The sequence below is a fragment of the Etheostoma cragini genome, chromosome 16, assembly GCF_013103735.1.
Source record: "Etheostoma cragini isolate CJK2018 chromosome 16, CSU_Ecrag_1.0, whole genome shotgun sequence".
In the NCBI taxonomy this organism is placed as follows: Eukaryota; Metazoa; Chordata; class Actinopteri; order Perciformes; family Percidae; genus Etheostoma; species Etheostoma cragini.
Genome location: NC_048422.1, coordinates 3,373,529 through 3,384,386, shown reverse-complemented (window position 1 = coordinate 3,384,386; position 10,858 = coordinate 3,373,529). Strand labels below are relative to the sequence as shown.

General features: G+C 41.1%; 1 protein-coding gene across 1 annotated transcript; it reads right to left on the bottom strand.

The window, feature by feature from the left end:
- Positions 1 to 5,999: 5,999 nt before the first annotated feature.
- Positions 6,000 to 10,233, bottom strand: LOC117959831 (lysozyme C-like). Its single transcript, XM_034897163.1, has 4 exons — positions 9,983 to 10,233; positions 8,517 to 8,681; positions 6,464 to 6,542; positions 6,000 to 6,369 (listed from the first exon to the last, which is right to left on the bottom strand). The coding sequence occupies exons 1-4, from the start codon at positions 10,212 to 10,214 to the stop codon at positions 6,303 to 6,305; spliced, it is 543 nt and encodes a 180-aa protein (XP_034753054.1). The 5' UTR covers positions 10,215 to 10,233; the 3' UTR covers positions 6,000 to 6,302.
- Between the last annotated feature and the right edge of the window lie 625 nt (positions 10,234 to 10,858).

The window sequence follows — 10,858 nt, the reverse complement described above, 5'->3', positions numbered from 1 at the left end:
AAATATGGGCCAAACTTGACACCTGTTTCTTCTTCTTCACAATCAATCACCTCACTAATTAAACACAACACTGCTATCCTTTTAAAACATGTCCCTTTTAATTACAGATTCAATTCCCCAGAACGAGCAGCATGCATGTCAGGACTGTTTGGTCTGTGTGTTTTCTAAGACTGGTTTAATGATGGCAACATGGACCAATCACTGAATAGATTTCCTAATTTAAGAATATTCTCAAAAAAATTCACATTGAATGGTGAAATTGTTATGAGGAGTTTTACATTCAATACACATTTAACAAAGAATTTTCAAGTGAATACAATATGATATACACATTGGAAATTGACAATGAACCATGTCTTCATTCCAAAGCCAATAGTATATGCATATAGCCTTCCTTTTATTATATTTGAGGTCTGCTCTGTCCAAACGATAACGTTTGATTAGCTGCTTGTTCGCAAACATTTCAAACTCATTATTCCCCTCCTGAAAGATTGGCGCACATCTCTTTTTCTCTCTCCAACAACACCTTTAGGACACTTTACAGCTCTAGAAAACTGGTTAGTCTCTAAGAATAGCTAAATCATCACCATGTTTGTTCTGCCAGATACTTGGCACAAACTGTTCCCAGTCCAGATTTAGGGCTGTGTCCGTATGTGTGACTATGTGTTGTGTGGCGTGCCTTTGTGTGTTAAAGACAGAGTGAGACAGACCAGCCTGCAGCTCTGCGCTCATTTGCATCTGCTAATGGCTCTATGATGCCAGTTTCTGATCACTGCAACTACACATTTAAATTCCTGCTTCAGTGCCAGATGCTCTCTCTCTCTCTCTCTCTCTCTCTCTCTCTCTCTCTCTCTCTCTCTCTCTCTCTCTCTCTCTCGTCCAGGGATTCCTGTTTCAATCTTGTAACAGCAGCTCTGTTCGTGCTCTGCATCAGAAAACTGGCTGAGGTTAAACTGGAGACACGAAGCTGCTGCTGGTAATGATGTTTTAGTTGGTCATGATAAAGCTTTTATATTCACGCTCAAATTACATTAATTATCACCATGACTGTGTCATTAATCTGCTACTATAACAGCCCCCACTCTTCAGGTCTCAGGCTTCCTACCAGATTTTGGAACCCGGCTTCAGAGATTTGCTCCCATTCAGTACGCGTCAGTCCCAGAAACTTACATCACAGAATTGACCATTTATGTCAAATGTAGTCACACTTGCATTAAAGGCTCCGCTTATAGTCCAAAGAGCAATGAGAATTCAGCAAAAATACGAAACGCGGTATAAATAAGTAGTTTGGGGTGGTCGAGGTTAAACTGTGTTTCTGGTGTGACCAATCAGAAGAGTAGCCAGTATCTAATCGGATTCTAATGTGTCAGTCAGTTTATAATATGTTTAGGTGCATCTGCTGATAAGATGAGAAGATAAAAAGTTTAAAGCTGTGGAATAAGCTGCTTTGAATATGTTTTTGGTTTTTTTCTTGAATTACACGTTTGACCTTGAAAGTGTTGACCAGTCCTTGCTGTTTGAAAAGCTGCTAAGACTTGGTGTTAACCCTTTTGTGTTTTTTTCAAAGTTTCAAAACAGTATCCTGGCTAAACCATTTATTTTGTGATCAATTTTTTTTGTATTTATTTAAATAAACAGATAAGCAAATGTGCAAAACATTGGTTTAGATGACTATATACAGAAAAGTACACTACACAGACCAAGACAAAGAGAGGAAATAGGGGAAAGAGGGAGACACAACAAAAACACAACAGCAAGAATGATGTCTGCCGCTCACAAACAAGACACACACAAACAGACAAACACACAAACAAGAGACATTGACAGGGACAAAAGACAAAAAGGGACCGAACCCACACACAGAAGTGAGACGGCTGTAGCACAGGGCAACAGCATGGATTTAAAAGATTCAACAATGCTGGGCCAAGTGTCCAAAATTCTTCCTGATGCTCCATTCATGCGGGTCGTGGAGAGCTCCATGTATATGACATCCAAGAAGGAAAGGGTTGCAGTAGGGAGTTCTGAGAAATCGTGGACTTAGCCTAAAAATTTGAACAAGCACACCTAAAAGGTCCCTTCCCCTTGCTCTCTGCTGCGCTACAGCCCTCCCTCCACAGCTCCTCCCTCACGGCGATGCATGCCGTGAGAGCGCAGGCTGGTAAGCAGGGCCACCGATGCTTTCCACATCCTCATGGACAATACAAGGGATTTATTCTGAGGGGCGTATAGCTGTTGTGTGCTGTGCTTTTAAAACTTTGAATACTTAATGTAAAAATATTGCGTTTCACCATAGCTAAGCTACATTTAATTGTGATCGACAAAAAGCATTTTGGCTTACTAAATGTAGGTATCGAAACAATATTGCTTATACTAAGGGTGAAGGAGTTAGTAGGTAAAGTTAAACTTCATCTGCTTGCTACAACATTCCTGCCGTTCTACATTCTAACAAGCTAACTGTTAGACTTAGCAACAAGCTACAGAGTCAAATGAGATTTGTGCGATCACCAGTGATACCATAACCATCGCTATCTTAGTTGTGTAGTTCTTAAAAAATGAAACAAATCAAGCAGAGACACTTACATGTCAAGCAGAAATGTGGCTAGCTCTGAATCCGTGTTGAATCCTTTCAGGAGGCGTAGCTCCCTCTACCTCTGAAAAGACGCTCTGATGTTGACCCTCGTTTAATTTTGGGCTCGGTTTAACTCTTTCTTTTTAGCTCGCTTTTCGTCATCGGTCTTCTTCTGTTTGCCCGTCTTTGTTTTCTGAGCAGGTGTCACTCGAGAAATTGGCAGTTTTCCTGAAAAGTTGTTTCTCCCCGATTAGCACAGCTGCAGCACACCGACAATCTTGAGCTTGAACACGGTACGCGCTGTGCGGGGGGGGGGGGGGGGGGGGGGGGGGGGGGGGGCGGTATGAGCAACGCGTACACAAGAGTGATTGACAGTGCTAAGACAGTCCTCCTGGCTCTGATTGGCTGTTTCTTAACGGGAGCGGTGTATTTCTGCAAGTGTCAGTAGGAGCACAGGCAGGAGCCACAGGAGCTTGTTTTTTTTACAGATTATCTGTCTAATATTCTACTGTCAGGAGATAGTGACAGTTTTAACAAATGTGTAAAAAATACATTTTTACAAAAGTTAGCTACTGAAGCTTTAATGTACATTACGAATAAAAGAAAAGTCATGAGGTGGTTTCCTATGGGTTGCAATCATTCTCTTGGCCGCTATTTCAGCAAAAACAGCACATTTTGGAGTTTTACAGAGCGGAAGATCATTCAGAAATATAAAATTGAAAGTTACACGTACAGTAACCTTAATAAGGGCAGATATTTTGGATGAAATATTGTTCCAGAACTGACCAAAAGGAGAGCAATCCCAGATCATGTGAAGATATGTACCTTGAACTTTTAGTGGGCTTTTTAGAAAGTGCATAAGTCGCTCAAAAGTAGTTTCATTTGATGCGTTTTCACAGGCGTGAGGTATGTCCTATGAATGAATTTCTAGTGAATCTGCTGATGGTCTGGATTGCGTTTCTTCTGGAATGTTAGACCATACATCATGCCAGTCGAGATCGATACTCAGGCCTGGGCAATCACGTTTCCAGGTTCTCTCAATAGGTAGAAAGGAAGGAAGGAAGGAGGGATGTCGCAAAGACCTGATGAAGCCTTGATACCATACAAGAGGTTCTTGATTGCATTATAAATAACTTCCTGATAGGATGGAGGGCAGAGATCTTTGCTAGGGACCACCGTATGACTTGAGTGCTGATCTTAATTGAAGGCAAAAGAAAAAAAGAGTTACGTGTTAAATTGAATGTGTTTTGTAAAGAAGGCTAACAAGCCAACCTCGCTAAAAGTGTCTTTTAGCCTCTTCAGAGACACTTGAAAATATATGATTTTCTCGCCTAAATTTTTACCCTTAAAAAGTGATGCAGTTTCCACATGCTTTGGCCCTCTGGGATGACCCTGAGGTCATTGGGAAGTTAACACTTTCAATTTGTTGTTTCTAGTGGCATTGTGACACTATGCCCTTACAGCTACCCTCGTTATTGTAGGTGCAATGATAAGTTAAAGTCCAATAAGTCCTTTATCAAACCGTATGAATATGTGTCCCAGCACATGATAGGAAAGTATCTGACAATGGAAAGATCAACAAGGCACTGACACATGTTAAAATTATTTTTTGTCTTAAATCCACCAGCCATTTTCATATTCTACCAACATTTGTGGCATCCTGACGTTTTTGGTAAGGTTACTAGGAAAACTCAGGCCAGAGTAGTTCTTTTTATCCCCAAAACAAGTTTCCTTTTTATTTTTAAAGAACTTTGCAAAAACCAAATCACAACTTTTTTTGAAACTTTCCCTGTCACCCGCAACTTCATTGCAACAAAAAAATATCCATATTAGATATTATGTCCTGCCAAGCCTCTGCAGCTACACATTTTTACTGACTGAAGTCCATTTGTCAGTGTCCAGGCTCACACTAGCAGCACAGTACAAATGGAATCTGTGCACATACAGGAGCTCCTCTGCATTGCATCAATTCAATAGTCATAATCAAGATGAATGTGTAAAATATAGGTAAATAAGGGGAACCTTATTCTATTACAACAATGCACAAACTGTACTTCTGACAATGGAGTGTAAGGGAGTTAACTAATAACCCTGTTTCAGAACCAAATTATTTTCAAAATTAAAAAGAATATTGAAATGGATTTTTACTTTAAATGCACTCATAACTCCCTTTCCAGTGCCACCACGGTTTTAAAGGGTTACCGCCCCCTTGAGGCACCTAAACCCAGAGACCATAGCTCCTCGCCCCAGCTTTAACTGAGTCTGGGCCAAATTAAAAAATCAAAGTTTGCGCCACTGTTTCTCAATCACAAGAGTGCAAAGAACAGACTTGTGTTGTTGGGGAGAACATTGTTGCTGGTCGATATTGGAAGAATGAACTCAAAAGTTCAAAAGCACACAGAACGCTGTCAACAGTTTGACACAATGCGTTGTTGCTCAACAGCACAGAGGCTTGCAGTGCTCCAAACGTACAGCTAGGAATGAAGAACACAACACTATAACCACTTTATATCATAACAATCTCTCTGCCCTGTCAGATGTTGCTGTCCCCCCACCTCTACCTGCTACTCTGTGGCGGGATCACGCTGCTGTTTGTCCAAGGGTACATTTTTCTGATACGTTTAAGTGTATTTGATGCTTTAAAAACGGAGTGAAATGTCACGAATGACAGACTTTGGATCCAAAGTTACAAGACGTGGGTGCCTGTATCTGCGATATTTTGGCTTTCCTTTTCTACAGGGGTAGGAAGTAGAGAAAGGTTGGTCATCTTCACAGTTTCAATTTAAATGCAAGAAACCATCAATAGTAAAAAAATTAAAATCATCTTAAGTCTTACCTTTAAAAATCCGCACAAGTTCCTTTATTCATCAATAATGCTTAAAGGGACAGTTCACCCCAAAAACACATATTTATAAATATAAATTTTTCCTTTTACCTGTACTGCTTTTTCGGTGTGAGTTAGCCAATGTTGTAGTTATCACAACACAAGTAGTTATTAATATAATTATAAAACTACATGGCATTGGTGGTCCAAGCGCCAAAAAAATACAGTTGTAAAACTCAACAGCCCTGTCTGGTTACACTTAATTTGAATGGGTGTGCATATGACTGACATGACACCACCATAACTATGACATCACACCTAACATTTAGTCTTTTTTAATGAGCATGACAGTTGTCATTAAGTGTCATTCAGTAAATATGAAACATTTAATGCAACGTAAGCATTGTATGACAGGCCTGATCCAATCAAGAATTTATTCCTTTGCACCAAAGAGAAAATTCGTGAATGTGTGAAGTTCTTTCATGCCACTTAAAACAAATGTAATTGTACAAATGTTTTCTGCATGATCGTAAGAAAGCAACAGATCAGTTTAAATTCTTGTTTCAAAGACGGCAGAATCAAAAATAACGTCAAGTACATACCTCCATTGTTTTAACATTACTTTTAATTTAACAACTGTCATCAAGATTTTAATTTGGTTTTAAAATGAGCAACAGACAACAACAGATACAGGCTGAATCGCCACATTTCTCTTCACTGATTTGACCTGTTACATCAGGAAAATTTATTTTCCTGGTTCAATAAGAATTGTCTGTAGCTTCACTAGCTGTGTTTTACTCCTGGCAGATCAAACATTCCAAGCTACCAACCGAAACGATTCAACCCACTGCAGACAAAGATTGTAGAATTGTGTTATGCCGATGATAGTGTCCTGGTTCCACCTGTTCTTTACAAACCACATCCTGCCAAATAGGAGCTCAGGTCGCGGTTCTGGCAGTGAACGCGCCAGCCCACCCTGAAACCAGACAGAAGAACATCACCCATCTTGCCACAGGTGAAGGTTCATCATCATCATCATCATCATCATCATCATCATCATCATTTCTTACCAGGCTCTGATGCCGTTGGGATCCCTAACGACACGCTTGGCACAATTGATCGCCACTCCGACACTGTTGGTCAGAAGCTCTGTGAAAAATAAAATAATATCGGGATATGAACAGTCACTTTAAAAGTGGACATCAATGTGATATTACAGAATGTGCTTCATAATGAGTGAAGGATCAGTTCTCTCAAAGGTTCAGTATTATTAGCTTTACTTAGAAAATGGACTGCAATTATGTAGTGCTTTCTTCAAAAGCCTCTCATTCAGCCGTTGACTCAAGTCCTCTTTTACTAAACCTCAATCATAGATGAAAGGGCAGTGCGTACTCACGCCCCTAAAGCATTCCCTGCTGTATTGTCAATTGGACTAGAGTCTTTAGACAAAGTTCCACTCCAGGATTGATCCGGCGCTTCTTAACCCTTGTGTTGTCAATCATGAAAATCACGTTTTTGTCCCTTTTTTCAACTCTTTTGACGCTTTTTTTCAATGTTTTGTTTGAAAAACCTTATGTTACACTAACTTATTAACTTTAGTTTTACAATTATTTTTGGAACCTCATTTAATGTTTGAGTTAGAAAAGCAGTAATTAGGAATTATTTAGACTAAAATTAAAGGAATGGATGTTAATGGATAATCACAGACTGGAATATGTCAACTCAGATTATTTCAGAATCACTTCAATTTGTTTGTTCAAATGCTATTAAAGTGAATAAAACGCCCCAAAATAAATGAAATTAGAGATTTATACTTGTCAAAGGGCGTTGTGTGGAATCAATCATGTTATTTTGGGTTATTAAAAAGAATATAAACGGGTCAATTTGACCCAAGGACAACACAAGGGTTAAAATTCCATTGAATTGAGAGACCCAGTAGGGTCATTACCTTCCGCTTTCTTTGTGTTGGCATTCTAACCTTCGGTGGATCTATGAGGACTATGGTAACCTGGTCCTCAGATCTCTGCAGGGTAAATCCAGACAGCTAGCTAGACTATCTGTCCAATGTGAGGACTATGGTTAACTGCTATATTTTGAATCTGAGTTTTGTACAACTATTAGGCGTTTTCTACATAGCACATCTGTGCATCGTTCTGGCTGCGTTCTGGTTTTGTTCTGTCCTCCGCCACCCGCCAGAGTCTCAGAAGTGGAGCGTCTTGCTGCCTGATTTGCAGATTTTGATTGTCTCTACAAGTACTTTACAGAACAATTATGTGTTTATTAAAGTATTATCTACCTTCCCCTCCAAGCACTCCTGTAATTAAACTCCATGCCTTCTCTTTTCTGGTGTTGTCCTGTTAAAAAGGATCTGTGATGGCATATTGTTTTTCCAACCTCAAGATGGATCTCTCGTTGTTCGTGGTATTGTGGAGGAGACGCGTACGATTACAAGCGGCTGAAATGGGTTTCCTTAGGTGGGGAGCTGGCGTCTCCCTCAGAGATGGGGTGAGAAGCTAAGTCATCCGAGAGGAGCTCGGAGTACAGCCGCTGCTCCTTCATGTCAAAAGCAGCCAGTTCAGGTGGCTCGGGCATCATAAGGATGCCTCCTGGGGGCCGACCTAGGGAGGTGTTCAAGGCACGTCCAGCTGGGAGGAGGCCTTGGGGAAAACCCAGGACTAGGTGGAGAGATTATATCTTCAACCTGGCCTGGGAATGCCTCAGGATCTCCCAGTTGGAGCTGGTTGATGTGGCTTGGGGAAAGGAAGTTTGGGGTCCACTGCTGGAGCTGCTGCCCCCGTAAGCCGATACCGGATAACCGGACGAAGATGGATAGATGGATGATATCTTCCTGTTTTAAGACTTGAAACTAGATTTTAGGCCATAAATTCGTTGGGAAAATATTTACTAAAGCAATAATTCAAGTGAGATGTAGGCTCATTTCCCCATATACTTCTAATGAAATTAACTTCTTTTTACAAAGAGCGTAGTTGCCTCCAGCTGAAAATTAGATAGAATGCTTCACTTTTCAGGCATGAAAGTTGCTGCGTGATCAGGAAACAACAGGACTAGTGTCATAAACATGACAAAACAGGGTAATTGAGGAGCTGGAGGTTCATCACTGACCACTGCAATTAATGTTGCATGCGTTCTTTGTGGGCGAGGGCGTGCGGCCGTCGTTACACCACCAGCGGCTGTTGATCTGGAAGATGCCGTAGTCAGTGGATCCGTCTGTGTTAGGGTTCTTGGCTGCGGTGCTGTAACTCGACTCCCACCTGCTCAGACAAACCCCTGCAGAGGTAACAGAACAGTCCCCCACAAAGACCCCTTAAAAGATCAACACTGGACGTCCCCTGACTGAAGGTCAATGACTACGTTTACATACACATAATATTTCAGGTGTTGCCTTTAAGACAGTATTCCGACTAAGCTGTTTACATGCTAATGAAAGTCAATATTCCACTAATATTCCCCTTTATACCTAGCCGTGCAAAATGTGAGCGTCTCATTTTCATTCCTTCAACCAGCTTCTTGAAAAGATTGGCTTAGCGATGGTCAAAACACCTGCAGATATCCAAGTCTTTGATAATATTTAAAAGAAGTTGTTGTTTGAGCCTTGGTGGTTGGGTTGGGACGGGTTTGTAATATGTTGTATCTTTGTAGTTCCTTCTATGTAAAGTGAAAATCTATTTAAAAAAAAAATCGGAGAAAGGCCTTATTTGGAATATCCAATTGGAATACGCTGTTTACATTAGCTGTTACAAAACCGCAATATTCAGAATGGTAGTGGAATGTTGGTGTCCATGTAAACACACTCAACTACTACGATTGAGATGTGGTTGAAACCTTAAGATTATTATCTACCCCACTTTCCTCTTTTTCCCAGGTCAAAACTAAACCTTTACGCTCAATTAGCAGGTGATTTTTCAAATTAAAAACTAGCTAGAGATGTGTAATCAGTCACCCTGACATTGAGATGACACCTTCCCTGTAGGTGATTAGGAGGCGGTCCGAGTGGCGAGCTGACACCTGAATCCACTCTGCCTGATTGCCTCCTATGTCCTATTTAAGATGGCTGTAGCTGAGCAGTTTAGATCTGTGTCCACACAGCCAGCAGGGTCTGCTTTTGGTTGGCTTGGGGTTGGTTTTTCACACACTCCCCTTCCTGCATGCAGTCACTACACAACTGAAATAGCCGTTTTAGCCCATTTCATAGTAATATTTAAATTGGTTTTAATGTACTATGCGTGTGGCTCCCTTCTTTTGTTGTGAATTTGAGCTGGTTCATGACATCAACTCAATTTTTCTTAAAGATCCCAGGGCATGAAAATTTCACTTTGAGGTTTTTTAACATTAATATGAGTCCCCCCAGCCTGCCTATGGCCCCCCAGTGGCTAGAAATGGTGACAAGTGTAAACCGGCCCTAGGTGTCCTGCTCTGCCTCAGATGGGCCGATCTGGAATCTGGCTCCTTATGAGGCCTTTAAAACTGATGCGATTTAGCACCATAATAATAAAGATGCATGTAAATAGTAATATGTGAGTAATATTTCCTGCACCAGATACAGTATCTGCAGACAGGCTCATACTCACAGTCAGCCAGGCTTACGCCGTAGTAGCCGTCCATCCCATTAGCCTTCAGCACTCGGGCCCATTCACAGCGCTGGTAGACCTTGGCGTCGGCCAAAGCCACAAAGAGCAGAAACACAAGACACCTCATGATGGACTCTCTGTTGGAACGAATAGTTCCACAACTGCCGCTAAATGTCCTTTTATAGTCCCTCAGCTCGGCTGACAACCCTGTGGCTGCTTTATTAAAAAACATACTCCTCGTTTACTTTGAATGTCATCCAATTCCAACAAACCTGTTGAAAGAGGTGGAAATTCCACTTTTCACTCAGTTTGAACTTTGAGCAGCTGTTTGTTTTCAAAAACAGCACATTATCAGTGTGACTGAAGGACAAGGTAAAGGCCAGGTAGAGCTCTGGCACAAATTAATTTGAAAGTGAAAATTAATTTGTAGTTTGATTTCACACAATTTGTCTTTTGCTGTATTTAAAAAGATGTACAATGCAGCATGCACAATGCTGCAGGGATCTCTTCAGCACAAGATTTAAAATGTGTGAAACAGGGGACATGGTGGAGATGTGATAACTTAGCACATGCAATCATATTTGATGCACAATCACCAGGTTTGTTTTGCCCTCCCTGTAGTTCCCCAGTCTGGCTGACTTTGCTTCAGCAATGTTTGTGTGTGTGTGTGTGTGTGTCAGGAAACGTCCTCACTCTTGAAAGCACAGTGGAAAGCTTGACCACTTCAGTGATATAGTGGCATGTTACTGCCAAGGAGGCATCCATGGTTCTAGAAGTCCACATGTCTGCAGTTCATCTTACTGTGGATGCCTTCCTGAGCTCAGCCCCAGCCTTCTCCTTGGTGACTTAATATTTCCCCTGCAGCTTCGCCTTCAA

Bases quoted from the DNA above. Each gene is read 5' to 3' on its own strand.
- LOC117959831 (XM_034897163.1), bottom strand. From the start codon at position 10,214: ATGTTTTTTAATAAAGCAGCCACAGGGTTGTCAGCCGAGCTGAGGGAC. The intron at 6,543-8,516 runs GTCAGTGATGAA...TATTTTTCACAG, and splicing joins ATGCAACATTAATTGCAGTG to AGCTTCTGACCAACAGTGTC. The intron at 6,370-6,463 runs GTAAGAAATGAT...GTCTGGTTTCAG, and splicing joins CCCAACGGCATCAGAGCCTG to GGTGGGCTGGCGCGTTCACT.